Raw genomic sequence first — 19258 nt, 5'->3', positions numbered from 1 at the left:
AGATATAAATTGACATTTATTACATTTGAAACAGCTCCATTTTTAATTTATTGTTTTTTTTTTTTTTTTTTTTTTTTAAAACACAATATACACTGTATGTTTCATGGAGAAATTTTTTTACAGCATTTTTAACACCAGCAAGCTTTATTCTCTATTTTCAGTACATTTTGTAATGTGATTATAAACATATACCATCTGGCAGATATTGCATTTTAGGGCTTTCTATAAAAAAATGTAAAATTAAACATGTAGCAGCATTATTTTGCTGTAAAAATAAAAATATTGTGGCGCTAAAGCAGCCGCCTCAAATCAGGAGGCTTCCTCCCCCGTACATCCATCTTTGGAAGACGGTGGAAAGCAGCGGCCTTTTTACACTCTGAATAACAACAACAACACAAAACAAATAAGATGGTGAAATGTGAATGACAGAAAAAGGAAGGAAGAGAACACAATATTTTAACGCAATATTAGGATTAATATTACACTCGAAATATGGTGTTCTGAGGGAAAGGGAAAAATAGACCCAACCTGAAAGCAGCCGCCAATTTGATAGTAGGCTAATTTGTTGGCCTGTAAATTGTGTCTTTGAAAAGATAATTTGGGAAAGTTGCACCAAGTTCCAGTGACTGAAAGGTACTTGCGTGATGATGATGATGATGCCTCGATGGATGGTCCAGTCGGCCTTTGTTGATGTGGGTCAGAACGGCGGTGGACAGTGTGGGGCCTCAGAGTCGGGAGAACTCGATGGTAAAGGAGGACTCTTAGAAAGGAGGACTCTTAGAAAGGAGGACTCAAAGTGGTGCTTTCAGATGTGATCATTTAAAACGGATTCTTGCATCTCATTAAGGAAGGGGGGCATCTGGACCAACCCCTGTTTGGGAGGGCTAAGGTCCAGATGTCCCTCGCATAATTACATTTGCACATAATTCTGTGGTATCTATAACTCCAAAAATATTGTACTTTGGTGAACATGATTTATCTAGGTGCATTACTGACAGACGGGATGAGAACGATACCAGATATGATGTGAATGACAGACATGTTACGAATCATCATATTGATACTAATCAGGAGGAATAAAAGATAAAAGGCAAGGAAAGATGTAGATTGACCATGAAGTTATTGACAAGTTCATTTGTTCTGTGAAATGGATGTACATAAAAAGGAGTTTAGTCCAGAATTGTGGGATGATTGTCTTTGTTGGTTCTGATTTGAGTCCAGAGTTCCTTTGTCAGTGAGTGGAATGTCTTTGAAGTTGTCATCCAGGTTCCTGAGGCCCCCTTCAGTGGCTCAGGAATCAGTCCGAATGTGTATTTAGAGACATTTGGTCCCTTGTAGGCCTGATAGTGGCTGGGGGTTTAAACCTGTCTCTTGGCTGAAACAGGCCTAATTTACATCCTGGAGGTCTGTGTAGAGGAATCCTTTAAAGTCTGGTCTCATGCTTTCCTGCTGATTCGTCTCTTTGCATCCTCGTACCAGATCTGGAAAGCGTCTTGCTTGCAGTGTCTTGGTGTCTCGACTCCACTGATCAAAGTGAGCCCCGTCTCCAACCTGTGGCGAAGGTGAAGGTGTTCAGCCCAGAGCAGGAAAGAGACAGACGAAATCTGCTCTTGTCCTGTTCCACTGTGTAATAATGACTGATGGATCCTACATGGATTTGATCTAAATCACAAGCTATTTGTAACAAGTAGCTCATTAGAGTAGACAGGTTGTGTGCATATATGGATATATGGAGGGAGGGATGAGTTTTCTTATTTTTAATGTTTTTAAATGTTGTATAGCACTTTGTGTTGCATTTTAATTGTATAAAAAGTGCTATATAAATAAAGTTTGATTATGATCAAAACAACTTGTCAAGGTCTAGAAATTATTATAAATTTATAGTTTTACAAATTTAGAATTTACAGTTAATGTCTTCTCTGTAATTGTTAAACTTTACAAAGTCATCTCACGGGCTGGATTGGACTCGCTGGAGGGCCGGTTGTGGCCCGTGGGCTGCATGTTTGCATGAGTTTAAGAACTGATTCACTTCTTCATGACTCAAAGAATTTGCATCGCAGCTGACTACATCATCCCTTCCATCAAGCCATATTTTGATCATGAATAATACATTAATAAAAATGGGATCTCTGAGCTTTCCACCAAGCAACTGCAGACATTTTGACTACTTTAGTCAATGGTTTGCCAACCAACTTCGTCTCCTCCACAGAGGGTGTGTTGGGTGTCTCAAACTATTCCATCACCCAACATGGCTGAGATCTGTGATTCTGCCTGAGTAAGACCCTACTTTTCTTTCACTGGAAAGTTTTCCAGAATCTTTTTAAAGCCAAATTAAAGTCCTGCATCCCAAGCCTCACCTATGATCATGAGGTCCGTGTAGCGACTGAAGAATGAATTCAGACACAAGTGGCCTTTGCACGGTGTCTACGCTCACCGTTAGGGATAGTTTAAGGTCTTAAGGTCAGACATCAAAGAAGCTTGGAGACGAAACACTGTTTTATTTGCTCTGGAAGGATCCAGTTAAGGCGGTTCAAGAATCTCATCGGGAATCCCTTCAAGTGGCATTCCGCGGGCATGTCCAACTGGGTGGACAAATGTAGACTACCTAAACCGATGATTTCTTAATGTTTATTTATTAGTTACTATATTCAATTTCTACATGGTAGTTTTATTAGAAACAAGTCTTTTTTTTAATGCTCGAGATCATGCTGCTCTACCTTCAGCACCACTGTGAATCACATTTCCCATCTTGCCTCTATTCACCTTTGAGGCAACTGCCCACCAGAAACCGCCTTCTGTATTAATCTTTAAAACAATAGCAAGTGGTTGTGTTTATGTATCTCTAGAAGACAGTAAATGTATCTTTTGGTAATATATGTCTGCAGTGCGGATAGAAAAAAGGGAATAAGCTCTGACGGAGGACCAGGGGTCATTTGTCACACATATGCCAGTCATGTCACTGGAGACGACCAGCTAACTCACGCCAGGCTGTAGTCATGTGTTTGTGTGTTTCATGAGGTCCACCAATCCCCCACGCCATCCCACTCCACTCAAACATGCTAATGTACCTGTGCTCTGCTCTAATTGGTCCCAGTGATGCTTGCCCTGCTCCACCTGTGTTCATGGGAAGCCTCCAGTCAGTCCTGCAGTCAGGCCCCCGCCACTGTGCGCGAGCGTGCAGCGCTAATATTATGCAAACAAACACTTTGTTGTTTGGCACTTCTTGCACCGACCAGCCACTGTGGAAGAACAGGAGAAAGTAAGAAAAGGGAAATGGAGAAAGGAACAAGGGGTGGATGAGTGGGGAGGGGGCGCCTGAATTCATTAGTGTGATTACCTGAGGTGTGCTACTTTACAGGGGGTAATCTGCCAGCCCGCTTCATACCCTCCAAACTTCAGCCAGTCCGCTAATGAGCGCTTGGAAAAGTTAGTCAAGGTGGAGAGGTGCTTTGAGGAGCTATATACCCCAGACTAAGGCATTATTATATATATGCTGGAGCAGAAAACAAAGGCTGGATGCCTGTTTTGTAACAGAGAGGACAAATGAAGACTGATATACTGTTTTAGCCGTTTGTTTTTCATTCTGCACGCAACAAAAATAGAGCTATGGATAGCGTGCTTACTGATTAAGCAAGAGCAAAAAATCCCCCTGCTTGGGAGACTGGCATATTTTAAAGCATAAAAGCTCTGAGAATATAGTGCACCCAAGTATGACACTTTGACTGATCTGTAATATTAAGAGCCACATTTTCTACATCAGTTGAGACAACATCCCAGATTAATCATAAGGACACCGGAGGGTTCAGGTAGTCACACTGAAAAGCTGCTTCTCTCTGAGGTAATGTCGAGGATTGCAGCTTCCCTCCGATGCTGTAAGAATAGGTGGCTTAGAGAGCAGATCAACCCTTTCTCCTTCTCCCTTTCTCTCTTTTTTTCTCCCCAGGAGCTCAGGCCACAGCTTTAGAGACACAGCTGCCATGAACAAGGCTTAGGACGGTCCACGGAGACGGAGAAAGTGTGAGTGTCAAAGAACAATAAAAGTGCAGGAAGAGCTCAGTTACGTTGGATAAGACGAGTGAGGTGGAGGGAGAAAACCCCAAAAAGGATATACAGATGTATATATAGGTATACAGACAGACAGATCCTCTAACTTTTGCCTTCCTTTCGCCCTATGCCTCTGCTTTATCACACAGCATCAAAACATAGCTTTAGTCCCCTGAGTGACTTGCCTTTTTATCTGCTCCCTAGCTTCCCACGGCGGGCCGCATCCACCCATAATCTGCTGCCGTTTCATGTCTGGAGCACTGTAGAGGAGGATAAGGGACTTGTTCACGTGAAGATCAATGAGGTTGTATACATAGCATATGTGCATGAGGACAGTGAGACTCCCTTTTTTCTTTTTAAGGTGCCATCTGATCTAATATAAAAGAACATTCTACATGAATATATTGAGAAGGCATGCCGAAAACATAATAGTTTTAGCAATATTTGTCGTGATTGGCTGAAATGCAGAAGCGATTTCTGTCCTACACATCTTAAAAAACATCTACCTTTTGTTACTGAATCGTCTCTCTGTGGATCAAACATGGATGATAGACAATGAAAACTGTAAACATGTTGCATTATACATTTGTCAAAAACACATTTGGCTGTGTGTCACAAGTACCTTGTTATTTAAGACAGTGCCAAGTGTCTGTGCCTCCAAAATCAAAGCAGACTGTTGTATTGGCAGCGATAGCTAGGGTGTGAAACTGTGTCAGTGCAGTAAGGGAAATCACCAGAGGCTGTTTTCTATTCACTCCACAGCTGGCTGACGAGATCTGCAAGGACTAATTGTGTATCAGATGGAGGCTGAAGAAATTCTCAGTTTGTGCTTTGACTGTTCTTTGTACTGTGGTCTGCCCGCCTTCCCACCCAAGTGGCACGCACTCACACCAGACAAAGGGAACTTAAAAGCACAACAGAGAAGCCTTGGGACACACACAACACAAACACACACGTACACAAATCATCGATCGACCCCAAAGTCAACCCGTGACCTTGACCTCCTCTACCCCTTCAGGAACCATGTCCTGCAGGAATTTGTGGTTAAAAAAAAATAAAAAATACAGGAAAGTTGGATTTAAAAAGAAGTCAGGGTGAGAGAATGAGATGAAGATGGAGGCAAAAAAATGACATTGTGTTGCAATGAATAAAGGGGAAGGCAGAAAAACTTTGCATTTGGAACTACTGATCAAAGTAATTCCCACAGGAAATCTGTCTTAATGAGAGCTGTACAAGAGAAGAAGGGTGGAAGACAAGTAGAGAGTGAAAGAGAAGAAAAGAAGGGTATGGCACGCAATTCCTACACAGGAAAAAAAAAGAGATGAATCATATACAGCACCTAGTGGAAGAAATTAGTGTGTGTGTGTTGGATCGGGGGGGTTGTTTGAAGGGTGTTTTCAAGATTGTTTTAACATCTTCACTGAGAGAGCGTCAGAGGCAAGGCCAGGTTAATTAAACCCAAGGGAGTACGAGCTGAGGGGGCCCGCATTTGAATATGTCACAGAAGTAGCACGAGTGTGTCAGCCGAGGCCGGATGGCGAGCAAATATGTTGACTATGCATTACACGCTAAAAGGAAGAGAGAGAAATAAAGACAGTCAGACAGCAAGGGGTGGGGGCTCCCAGATAATTTGCGTGGCACTGATGTTTTGCTCTTCTTCACCCACCGTGCCACTGGATTTCTCTGAGTTATTAATGTTTGTCATTAGCTGCATTACGCTGGAGGACAGTGACTGGAAAAAAAAAGACTGGAGAAATTTATATGGGACAAATATTGACAATAGCTGACTCCTGGGTATTGGAGAAGAAGAAAAGATGCAAACTATGTTAATGAATGGTAATTAACCACTAGGGTTTGTCTCTCCTGGATCCCAGCTAAATTGGTCCCCGAGTTGCAGCGAGAGACAGTCCTGGCCTAATCCTTTATTATAAAAAGATAAAGGAAAACGACATCATTAGCATATATTTGGAAGGGAGGGGGGGATTAAAAATTGGAATTACTTCTTTTTAATTTCTGAATGGAGGATGCTTCACACCATTGTTAATTATACATACTAAAAAGAAAGGAGGAAAGTGGTGAAGAGGAAAACAAAAGCCGAGAGAGGTAAAGAGGAGAAAAAAAGGAGTGATTTGAAAGGAGGAGTGTGGGATCTCCTGTGTGTGATGCCAGCTCAAGGACAGAGGAGACCAGGATCATGGTTTAATATTCTAAATGAATAACAACAGAGAAAGGAAAAGGGAAACAGATAAAAGGGATTGGAGGTAGCTGTGTCAAGGATGGAACCATTCCTCTAATGCACCACTGCTCTGTATGTGTGTGCTCATCCGGACCCTTATTAATGATGTCAACAGCGGGGGTCACTTGTTACAGACAGGAACGATGCCAACAGGCAGCTGTCAATCATGTCAGAGGTGTGAGAACCCTGCCGCCCTGCAGAGTGTCCGCCATCACCATCACACACTGACTGACAGTCCTTTGAGCTGCTGGAACGAGCAAAATACGAGAGAACATTTAGACAAGGAACATGGCGATAAAAATCACAGCAATTCGGCAGTTTTTGAAGGACAGAAGGCAGAAATAAGTCAAATGAGTTTGTATTTGGAAATTAAGAGGTTTTTTTTATTAAAAAAACAACTGTCATTTAACATAATTAAATCATCAACAGCACAAATGAACAGAAGAAGTCATGACAATCTTCTCCATCTATAAGGTTAGTATACTTCAAAAATAAATACATGCAGTGCATTTGAAAAAATGAAACAATTACTGGCTTCAATCATTGGACAGGATCTCTGAGAGCAGCTTGCTAAATAGATTTAACCTCTTTTGGTGAATATTCTGCTCTGTGCTGCACTGGACCTTCTCAAAGTGTTGACTTGGCATTGCTAGGTCAAATCTCTGCACCCTAAGGTCCTCGAGGTGCCAAATAAATTAGGAGAGGAGATAAAAGAAAGTAAAAAACAAAACCAAAAAAAAAAAAACGTGTAACTTTAACATTAGTGTAAGCATTTGCCTTATCACCCCAGGTCTGCAGTGAGAGTGGAAGAGAGTGGCTGCCCTGTAAATTAGCTTGGCACTAAAGGGCCTGTCTGATAGACATAGTGCAGTGAGTGCTAACACAGATGTCGAGGGCTCATTTACAAAAGCCGGGGTGCTGTGTTGAGCCAGTGGCCCAGAGTGAGTCGACAGTGCTTTTCTCACAAATATTGGTTCTGCTGCCCCGGCTCAGCTTGGCTCAGCCCAGCTCCCACTGAGTGGGAACTGGGGAGGGAGAGAAAAAGGGAGGGAGAAAAAGAAGAGGATGACAGTTTTCCCAGCCTCAGCCCAGGGAGTCAGGCTTTTTCGCTGACTGGTGTTGTGAGCGCGGCCAGCTCTTCTGTCAGCACTTTCCTCTCCTTCATCTTCACGCGCACAGCCTCCATTAGCTGGCCAGCAGAGGGGATCTGCAGGGGAGGGGAAGGATAGGAAAAGGGTGTGGGGGTGGAAGGGGTTAGAGAAAACGAGGAAAACACATAAATGCACAACTATTTTTAAGAAAAATCAGATTTTTGACACCTGGCAGCTTTTCAGAGAGCCTGCTTAGTGTTTTGTGAAACTAGAGAATCCCAGATGGGGCCTTAGGACTTGTGAAACTTCTATGGGACAATTCACGTTGAGTGCTTTGACAAGGCAATTCACAAAGCAGGCTACACAGCAGCTGTTTCAAAGCCTAATTACACAATTCACTTTTCCTAAGTTTCCATGTTTGTTCAGTGATCGTGCATGATTCTTGAATATTAAGTGAAATGTTCAGTCTCACGTGTATGTCTGACATTGCAATTGTTTCTCCAGTCCATACTGGCAGAGGGAAGATCCCTGATCTTGCATTGGAATTGTGTCAGAAATGTTATTCTCATTTCCAGAGTGGGAGTAGTAAGAACTATAGCAGTTAAAATATGTGTTAATACACACTACCGGTGGAAAATTTTAGAACGCCCCAATTTTTCTATTTTTTTAATTGAAATTCAAGTAGTTCAAGTCCAATGAATAGCTTGAAATGGTACAAAGGTAAGTGGTGAACTGCCAGAGGTTAAAAAAAAAAAGGTAAGGTTACCTAAAACTGATAATGTACATTTTAGAGTTATACAAAAAATGCATTTTTTAGGGAACAAGAAATGGTTAACAACTTAAAGCTGTTCTGCAGCAATGGAGGCTGATCAAGCCTTGAAAGTTGGTGCTACCAAACCCTACAGGTGTCCCAACTTTTCTTGATTACTTCCAACCCCCTCTGTCTGCATAAAGTAGTGTTGGAACACACTGTGGTACCAAACCCTCCAGAGCATTATTTGAACAGTATTGTACTGCAGAAAGTAGTGTGTTGCTATAAAAATGGAGAGGAAAAGGTAATTAACAATAGAAGAGAGACAGACCATCAAAACACTTAAAAATGTAGGTCTTTCCTACAGAGAAATTAGAAAGTCAAGGTGTCAGTGAGTACAGTTTTCTTCACCATCAAAAGGCTCAGAAACTGGAGGAAACTCTGACAGGAAGAGGTCTGGAAGACCCAAAGCCAATCAAATCAAAAGACAAGTTTCTGAGAGTCAACAGCTTGGTGATAGGAGGCTCACAGGACAACAGCTTCAAGCACAGCTTCATAGTGGTCGTAGTAAGAAGTCTCAGTTTCAGCTGTGAAGAGAAGACTTGGAGTTGGAGGTTTGACAGGAGGAGCTGCAGCAAGAAAGTCACTGCTAAGACATCAGAATTCGAAAAAGAGGCTTGCCTGGGCCATGAAACACCACCAATGGACTACTGAAGACTGGAAGAAGGTATTATGGACTGAAGAATCAAAATTTGAAAACTTTGGTTCATCACATAGGATTTTTGAGTAGGAGAAAGGATGGTTCCTCAGTGTGTGACATCAACTGTCAAACATGAAGGAGGAAGTGTGATGGTCTGGGGCTGTTTTACTGGATCCAGGGTCTGTGACTGTACAGAGTGAGAGGAACCCTGAACCAAAACATCTACAACAGCATTCTGCAGCACCATGCAGTATCCTCTGGTATGTTCCTAGTTGATCAGGGATTCATCCTACAGCAAGATAATGACCCAAAACATAAGTCCAAGCTATACCAGAACTACATTAGGAAAAAAGAACAAGATGGTAAGCTTGAAACCATGGAGTGTTCAGCACAGTCTCCAGATTTAAACCCCATGGAGCTGGTTTGGGATGAACTGGACAGAAGAGTGAAAGCAAAGCAACCTACAAGAGCCACACATTTATGGGAACTTCTGCAACAGAGTTGGGAAGAACTTTCTGAAGAATATTGGATTTCCATTGCGGAAAGAATGCCATGAATGTGTTCAGCTGTTATATCTGCCAAAGGTGGCTCCTTTAATGAGTCAAAAGTTTAGAACACATTTTGGTTTCTAAATTGATTTTTTTTAAAAACTTAATTTGTTTATTTGTTCTGTGCTTCCATTTGAGAGTAAAATGAGACATTAACATGGTTAATTTTCTATAAAAAACTGGAAAACTTGGGGTGTTCTAAAACTTTTGACTGGTAGTGTACATACAAGCATGTAAGTAGTATTTTGACAGAGATTTGGAAAAGAAAAAAAAAACGAATCTGTCCTTTATATGCTGGAAATGGAAGCCACTGCTTTGTTTTCATGAGGTTGACTACAAACTCCGCTTTCCCCAGAAGCACAAGTTCAACTCTTTTGAGCAGAAGTGCCTGAAGGCATAATTAACATCAATGGGAACATTTACATTATTGTTTCTCGTGTGTTTTCACTGGACTGCATCTATACTGGGAAATTAAGAGGATGAGAACTGATGTCCTTTAAGTCACACAGGATTACAAAGGTTAAAAATGAAGGAATTTCCTATAAGCGTTTGCCTAATCATCATAGAACTCGGAAAAGTGAAAATAAAGAGGGTGCAGGTCTCTCCTCAGAGTTCTGGCTAATTTTGTTTTTGTTCTGAATCGACACAAGGATTTTATGGTCATTAGGGCGCCTGATCAAAGGCTGTATCACCCATAAATAATCCCCTCAAGTTATGAACTGCTTTTTATAAGCCCCCCCTTTTTTTTGCAACGGAAACAAATAATTTCCCTGAGCAATTCACCAAGTCACATGGCATGAGATGAGAAGTGGACAGGCCTAGATGAAAACAGCAACTTCAATATCATGGCTTCTGCCAGAGTTTATTATAAAACAGAATGTGAAACCATGAGCTGATGAACTAAACACAGAAAGCGCTTCAACAAACTCAAATGTACAACACTGCATTGGGGAATATGAAATAACATACTGGAATTAAGTCTAGCAGTGACATGTTTTAAGGACAGGAAAGACATGTGATTTTCAACTATCACTTACACACATACCCACACCCACGCACACATGTACGCACACACCCAAAGTCCTCCTGCCCCTCGATACCTTGTCTTCTTCATTAAGGGTAACAGGAGCAGGGAACACAAGGCCGGAAGTATGTGTGAAAGTGTGCTTGAGTGTGCACTTGTGCAGTGGGGAGTCGGTTCCAGCAGCACTGGATGCATCAAACACAGCACTATTCCTCAGAGAACAACCACACTGAAGTAACTGCTGAGACATCTCCCTCTGCCTCTGTCCTCCAGGGAGAGTTCACTCTTTCTGTCTCACACACACATACGCACATTTTCCAATCAGCTAATTGCACTTAGAGCCACTAACTATGCAAACAAACTCACTAAAATAGAGACACAGCCACAACACAAGGCTCTATGGGACAGCCAAGTGGGAGATGGGATCATTAAAAGTCCCAATATGGGAATATGGGTAAACAACCCTAACAGGTAAACATGATTTAGATAAACCTACCAGGAGGGAGATTTAAGTCTCAAACAAAGTCTGTCTACTTTCAGCTCCTTCGTTTTTCAAAGTGACTTTGAATATTGGATACTGGACAGACAACAGGTAATATGCAGAAGAGAGATACAACAAAGGTTCACATTTAGGCTTAAACCAGTTTTGTTCTGTTAATTCTTTCACGAGAAATACAAAGCACCCAAAGTTCATCATAGCTGCATGACAGAATCAACATGAAGCTCTGCTAGAGTTTATATGATAGATGTTATCATGTACGGTGAGAGAATCTTTCAGTCTCTTGGTTGATGGATATTGCATTACATTCGACTAAAATGCTTCTTGTCCTGATTCATCTCCTTATGATTTGTTTCTTACATCAGCAGATTGTGGCACAAGGAAACACAAACACTCGCACACAAGCTCACAAACGGGATAAGCAGGACTATCATTCCCTTTCATCTAACTGCCACATTGGCTGGGGACTGATACCCTGCAGGATGGTTGGAGGTAAGCTGTGATGCAGCTGCTCTACTGGATCCCCTGGGCTGCTTAAGGCAGTGTTAAGAACTGGCACTAATGTTATGCTACAGTTGATTTAGCTGGGCCCCTGTCCCCTTTGGCAGAGCTAGCTACGACCAGCATCAGCGCTAAGCAACACAACCGCTGTTTTGCAAGAGGCCCTGTCCCCTTTGGCAACACCAAAATAGCTACTGTAGCATTAAGCCATGCTAACTCACACCTATTACTATTCAACAGGCCCTGCAGAGCAGACCTTTTGTCTAGGTATGATTTCACGAACATGTTTCAGAAGTGAACTGACGTGTAAAGCCACTGACACTGACATGTGTGTGTGCGTGTGTGTGTCTACAGCAACATACACACACACATACACACACACGCACACACACACACACACACACACACACACATATATAGATATATATATAAATAAATGTGTGTGTGTGAATACAAGGACAGGAGCTGCAAGCAAAAGGTGTTTTTATGAGCCAATTAAATGACATTGCTATTCTACAGCCTGGGGCACACCTCAAGGCAAGGAGCAGCTCAAAGTTGCAGCACTCCAGTGACCATTGTCTGGTTGTGGCATTACACACAAGAACTTTTTTTCGTAAAAGATCGATCATTCCAGCTCTTTTGTCTTCTCCCTCGGAACGGGTTAGCACAATTATTTCCAAGGGCCCAATTTGTGAGCAGTTGTAGAGAATGAGTCAGGCTGCTGGATATCTAAATGAGTAAGAATAAGGAGGGAGGGGGAATCAGAGAGTCAAAAGAGATATAAGAGGCTACATCTGTGCGTACTAAAAAAGCAGTGTTTCTTCTCAGTTTTTTAATGACCACCTTATCAATCTACCTGTTAACAGTTATGTAAAAATTAGGTAGATGCTGCTTAATCCAGGACTCTATAATAAAAGCAACATTTAAGCCTTTAAAAGTCTTACGGGAGTGTTTACCTGTAACCTCCCTAACTTTAATACAGTTTGCATATTTATAGAGTAATGAAGCAGGAAGTACACTATTGCTACATTATGACCATACAAAATGTCAGAATTAACTGGTATAATCTGAGTGTTTTCAAAGGGATGAAAAATACCTGCAATAAATCTTTGTCCCTGGCTAGTGAGTCATCTCCAATCTAGGCCACTAGTCAAGGTAAGGGAGAAGTAGTTACAGTAGTTTTATCACAGAGGAGGAAAAAACAGCTCTTTGATCTTTGATCTTCTCACTTTTGTTTGAAAATCAAATTTATCAAACGGGGGAATAACAACAACAACAACATGATAAATAGATTAAAAAAAGCACAAAGGCACCATACTAAAAAGTCTTGCATTTGATTATCTCCAATAATGAATATGTCACATTTGCAAAGAGGGGCTCAGGTAAGAAAATCACTAAAGCACCGACAAGCCTATTCTCTAGCTCTTCTTCATAATTACCTACCCCTGCAGCACAGCATATCCCTCTCTTTTCTCCCCTTTAGGCCACTAGAGACTGATATGAAAGGGAATTGGACACTTGGGGCCACAAATACTGTAATTAAAAATCTCTCCTTTTCTTGATACGTTGTTTGGAAACATCACTTCGGTGTGCAACATGCATTTGTTAGGGATCTGACCTAAATACACCCTAGATTAAACACAGGAAAGCACCGGGTCTTTGTTTCAGCTTCCTACTCATTAGGTGTGAAAATGAGGTGATTCAGGCATGATGGGGGTATAAATATAGAAAGGTGATATCCATACAAAAGAGATGCAACCTTTAGGTAGAATTCAGCAATCAAGAACATAACAACTTAACAGTATGGCTCATTGACCAAGGTAATGTACTGGGGAAGCAGTTACAGTCAACAAAAGTGGCTGTGCTGGCAGCAAACTGTCACATACAGAGCAAAAAGCAGCCAAGACATATGGCCTTTCAATGTTTGTTCGGTGACATACAGGAATTCGACACATCTAGTCATTTATTCAGTCAGGAAATGTCCACTTTTATCATTAACTCTCTTTCTGTGTTGACTTAAAGAGTCCACTGTGTTCCAGAGGACTACCCTTGGGTGCAATCAGACTGGCAATAACCTTAAAGCACCAAAATAACAACATGCCTCAAGAATAAAAAAAAGATCCTTCACCTGGTCTATCACCCTCGATGAGAGTCATCTGTTGGAATGTGTTATGTGCAATACTGTAGCTTGCCTGCCATCCTCCCAAACTGTTAATGACTAAGGAACAACACCAATAAGCTGAATCTGCGCTTGTTATTTATCTCAAATGCAAGCAGAACGTACCAAAAAAAGTGCGCTCTGATATTAACAATTATAACACCAGTTCTTCTCTTGGGAACCTCCTCCCAGTCCCAACCACTGTTGCAGTGACATATTTATAGTACAAAGGCTTGGCTCAAGTCCCCTCCACACACATACAAACACACTTACAGAGACAAAAAAAAGAGTGGCTGATTTAATTAGCTCAATCATTAAACGAGGCTTAATTAGAGTCACTTTCCTTCAGAGAGAAGTGTAGGACTCGAAGCTGTTCCTTGTCATTACAGAGGCATAATGAGCCACACAACACAACACACTACCCCTCACCCTCATAGCGCCAACAACAATAGAAAAGTTTCTTTGCACATCAGCACTGTAAGGCAACGGAGTCACTGATATGTTTAAAACCAAGGGTTAATGATGTAATGCCCCAAGGAAGTACCAATATGCTGAGAAGCTTTGGCAAGACGTGACATGAACAAAGTCTGCTATTTAATACCATTTACCACTGTAGAAAGGAGCTACAGCAAAACCCTCCCTAAAGTTTGATAAGGGTTTGAAATTACAGGAATTATTTCAGCCCTGGAGACTATCCATAAACGCCTTTGATGTTTTATAACAAGTCCAGTCCAGATTGGTCCAGCCTGTCTCTACCACTGTCTTAATGTAATGTTCACCTGCTTGTTATAGCTGGGAGGCTGATAAGAAGTGATGCTTGTACGTCTCCCCTGGGTGTGATTGTGAGGTAAATATTAGCAGGCCCTCAGCGCCACCCCATACCAGTAAACCAAACCACTGTCCTCTCATAAAGAAATCAACAGAGTCAATGACTTTTTAAATGTTATTATGCTGTCATGAGGCTTGAGATAGGTATGTGTGTGTACAAAATGAGTCTGAAAAATGATCTGGAGGGAACGTGTGTGTTTCCGTGCATGTGCACACGCTTGCATGCATATGTTCCTCCTGTTCATTATTGGCCAGCAGCAGAAGCCAGTCATTTCCCTGTCTTCATAAAGACTTGGCCCATTAAATTCTACCTCCAGTCAATAATTAGGACTCCACAAATAAACCAAAGGCAATTAAATCAATGCTTCCCCGGGCCGGTGCCTGGACCCCATGGCCCACATGGACACTCCATCTTCACTGCTGGCCTTATTCATGGTAGGTTGCGGTGGAGCCATACACTACACCCCCTGGCCTGCTCATGATTATTAGATAGCATCGTCCCTTGATTCTGGCTATGGAGCGCTGCTTATGGTGGCTCTCTACTGAGAGGCATAGGGTTTGATTTCATTAACTCACCAGTGGAGATGAGAGACGAGGAAATGAATGCAATGTTTCATTTCATTTTGAGTGGACATGTGGGGCAGCGGTGTGGGGGCTCCAGAAATCTATGGCACTTCTTTGGCATGAAGGGAAAGTAAACCTGCACATAAACCATCACATATTTTCAAGTCTGCAACTTAAAGTTTCCAAGTGTGTTGCAGATGTCTCTCTTTTCTTGTTATGCTGACATGTGGCAGCACATGACAGTGATTGCGAACAATGGCCCACACACAGAGACACAGATACTGTACACACACCTCTCATGAGCTATTTCGCGTCTGCAAACACACACACACACATGCAGTGTGAGTGATGGGTTTGCTATTGACAGGGCCACTGAGATAATAAAGTGCTGTCCCACTGGCAGCTCCATTAGGCACTGACAGTGACAAGATGAGCCTGTCGTGAGTGTGAACGTACACACGAATATGTACACATTCCCAGACATACACGCGCACAGATGGACACATCCTCATCCTCTTTCAGTGACAGCCAGCCAGTTAAGGACATGGATCTCTCTCATCTTTCCTTTCACTGGGTCTATTTCTGTCTCTGTGTCTTTTTATCCAAAGAAGAGAGTGTGAGTGCAGCTCTGGGTAAGATCATATCACTATTAGGGGAGTGTGTTATTAGTGTCACAGGCAGGGTGACAGGCCAGGCCATTCCACTTCACAGATGTTCTGCTTGGTGAGCCTTTCATAAGCTATGACAGATAGTAGAGAAACCAAGGGGGTTCAGTATGAGAGCTCTTAAAGTGCGCTCACAAGAAAATGTTGGCTTCTCAGCATCAGCCTTATCACAGTGGTCTTAAACAGAGAAAATTAGGAGAGCTACTTCATTAACCAGCAACAAGAATCCTTATAGAGATTTCCTCTGATCTTTTAGCATGTGAGATTCCCACAGAAAAAGACAAAAATACAAAAAAGACAGAGCTTGTTGTCCACTTGATATGACAATATGCTTTTAAAAATCAGACAGTGAGAGGAAACTGCCAGATAGAGAGGAGAGGAGCAAATTATAAATAAATAAATAAACAAAAAACAAAACAAGATGGACTTGAAGGGGGATAGAAAAAGTCTGTTTCAGTGAAGGGGGATGACTGCGGTGGTCCCAGCGGTCCCCACAGGGACCTGGGGGCGAGTCTCAGCCTTGTCATACTCCGCTCTTCTCCTCCTCCACTCTGCACACCAGCTCCAGCCCCCCCTCCACCACCCCTGTTCTGCCCACGGAAAACGTCGATAGCAGGCTGCCGGTGCCGAGGTCTCTGGTGGACACTAGCTCATTCTCCCGGCATCGACAGGCCCGCCAAATCAATATTTAGTTCCCCACTAACAAGCTGCCTCGGGGTCTGAGCCAGAGAGAGAGAGTAAGAAAGAGAGGGAGAGTGAGAGAGAGAGGAATGCGGGACAGTGGAGGATGGCAGAGAGACAGAGCAGGGACTGAGAGCTGTCCAGCTAGAAGGGAAAAACATGGATTCAGTAGAGTGTTGTGTGTGTGTGTTAGTGTGGGAGGGGGAGAGGAAGGTGGAAAGGTCAGAAGAAGATCTGGGGAACAAGAGAACAGTGTCTGGTGTGTGTCGTGGTGCGGAGGCGACGCATGAGTGCCTGCGGCAGCCGCTGACAAGAACACAGACAAGACACACATACATACTCGACACTCTCAATCATACACATATCACAGCGAGCAGACGTTGACAGCACTCGAGCAAAGCTCCAGCAGAGCACTCACAGATGAGTGGCTGTGTGCACACAAAGACTCCAACACACAGTGAGGATGTAGTTGCTTTTCTTTGTTTTATCTTTTGCATCATTGTTTTTTTTTTTCAGAGCCTAGAGCAGGATCATTGGGGTGGGAACTAAAATTCATCCTCCATTTACTGTATTTGGGTGAAACCGATGCCCAAATTTTTCTGTACTGAAGACTGACAAAGCAGTGTATCTGCCACATTATGCTAACCATTATGGAAACGCCAACACAAAAATGAAGCTACTAGAAGTCATGGGTCCCTTCAGTTGCACAAAAATAAAATTTATATGGCATATTATTTTTTTATAGGTAGACAGACAAGATAATATTGTCATTCAACCCTAAAACTGATCTGAAATTTTAAATAAACAATTATTAAACTCAATTAGAAAACAAACAAATAATGTCACAAAATAAATTTTAGGTATTGCTCAAAAAATATAAAAAAAACCCAACTCTTGGCAGCAATAACTTTGCGCACAGTTTAACCATAAATATATATCAAATTTTTTCCATCTATCTGTGTAGAATCTCAATCATGGTAATCCTTAGAGTTTAGTTCACTACGGAAGAAACCTACTGGATGAGAGAAGAAATGTCTTCAAGAACCACAAAGAGAAGCTTAGTTGCCTTCTTACTGAAGCGCTTGTGATTTCAAAGTCCCATCTTTCAGCAAAATAATGCACAGTTTAGACAAATAAACTTTCTTCTATAGGAAAAGGGTAACATTTTCTTTGTGATGAAATAAGTTAACATTGCTGTATCTTATTAGACTGTATTAACAATTAGCACTTCCGTCATGTCTGCTCTCCCTGCTGCATGATACTTAAAAAAGAAGACCTGCTCCTCCTCCTGGTAATGGCCAGTTCTATTAATGCAGTGACAACCAATTATATTTTTTACTAAAATAAAGCAAACAGATTAAAGTTCCACTTGTAATTAAAATCTTAAGGGAAATAAAGTAAGTGCATGTTTTTGCATATCTTCTCAAAATGTACTTTTTTTGAGAGTACTACAGTGCTGCATTCAAATGGCTGTGCAAGAATGAGTAGATTATATCATTATTACTGCAGGTGGGTGAGTCTGACCTTCTGCTGGAGGATGTGGTTTAGGTTGTCCAGCCACTCCTGGTCTCTGTGACTCTGTAAGTAGGCTGCAGTCCCCTGCAAGCAAAACAGCAAATACATATCAATGCATTCCAATGACAGGAAAGTGAAACAGACACACAGTAATGGAGAATCACTCAGATTTTTAGAGGGAATATTTTCAATAAATCATAGGAATATTAGGATTTTTTTTTGTGGATAAATTGTGCAAAAATGTCAATTCAATCATTATCAAAGTGTAAGGTTTGTAAAGAGAACACGCTACAGTATCTTAACACCGGCCTCTTCAAATCTGCTGCTAAAGGGCAGAAATGTAGCATCACACCAGCCAGGACCTTGAAGAAGCTCTCTGGAGACTCAGTGGCAGGATACGCCAGTACACCTTTGCATACTACTCATGTATAAAGACCTAATAGAGTTGTAGCCTTGTTACTGCTAATGAACGGGGTGAGGAGCGGCTGTGTGGCCATGGACACCTCAGCACTAATGTGCTACCTCCTCACTTCAAACCCCCGAGTGTTGCTACTGGAAATGATGTGACAAGCCTTGTACTGCCTCACTGGGAAACAGGAAGGGCAGGAGAGGAAACGTGTGAGTGAGTAAGGGAGTGTGTATGTGTGTGTGTGTGTGTGTGTGTGTTACACAGAATGAAGAACCTACTGGGCACAAACCTGTGAAGTCTGAGGTGGCTTCTAATCAACGATACAAGCTTGCAAAGGGACTCACACAGACTTTATAAGAACAGTGATCAGATCCGCTTCAGATGATGATTTCAGGACAGTGCCCTTCGAGGACTACACAGCATCCATAGCACTATTGAGATGAGCGTCTGTGTTTTTAAAAATCTTCAGCTGAGAACAAAATGGCATTTAAATAATCAGCTATTTAAATCATGTGTTTTGTATCATTGCCACCTTTTATCTACAGCAGCCGACTACACGCATATTCCCACATCTCACTACACATTTTATCCCACTACCTGTGCAACTCTGACCATGTCATAGTATGCATGATGAAAGTCTGCAAGAACCCAATTCACACATCTGGAGAGCTGGCATTTGGATTAAGTGTGCGCCTCTGCATATTGTTCCCCAGCTGTCTGTTCCCCGCTATATATAAGCTTTGGTGAGTAGCAGCAGTGCTAGACTGCCTAATTAGAGAATGATGCTTGAGTAACTGAGAACTAGATAAAGAGCAAGGTTGGAGCAAGTGTGTGGTTATATTAATGAGAGAGAAAAGGAACTGAGACAGAGAGGCCTTTTTGTGACTGCTACTTTCAGACTTCTCACAACACGGGTGAACACGGTGCTTAAAAGACTGCACATGCACAAGAGTGAGAGTGCTTGTCCACCCTTGGTAGAAATATAACGAAGCACTGACCCTCCATCTTACATTAGGTGCAAAACAAACTGGCCTGGCAATTATA

At 42.0% G+C, this 19258-nt stretch overlaps 1 protein-coding gene across 2 annotated transcripts in view; it reads right to left on the bottom strand.

Moving 5' to 3' along the window:
* Nucleotides 1-4229: 4229 nt before the first annotated feature.
* The window catches only part of cntln (centlein, centrosomal protein), a 92022-nt gene continuing 76993 nt past the window's right edge, over nucleotides 4230-19258 (bottom strand). The window contains exons 26-27 of one of the 2 annotated variants that reach the window (XM_055010380.1): nucleotides 17815-17889; nucleotides 4230-4304 (exon numbers count right to left, since the gene is read on the bottom strand). In XM_055010380.1, the coding sequence (XP_054866355.1) occupies nucleotides 4245-4304; nucleotides 17815-17889 (135 nt within the window). In that variant the 3' untranslated portion in view covers nucleotides 4230-4244. Of the gene's footprint in view, nucleotides 4305-6619; nucleotides 7488-17814; nucleotides 17890-19258 lie in introns of those variants that run through there. The other variant, XM_023293622.3, reaches the window with a different exon arrangement.

Source organism: Amphiprion ocellaris, chromosome 4, assembly GCF_022539595.1.
Source record: "Amphiprion ocellaris isolate individual 3 ecotype Okinawa chromosome 4, ASM2253959v1, whole genome shotgun sequence".
NCBI lineage: Eukaryota > Metazoa > Chordata > Actinopteri > Pomacentridae > Amphiprion > Amphiprion ocellaris.
Note: the sequence above shows the minus strand (reverse complement) of the source record. Positions and strands in the feature narration are given on the sequence as shown.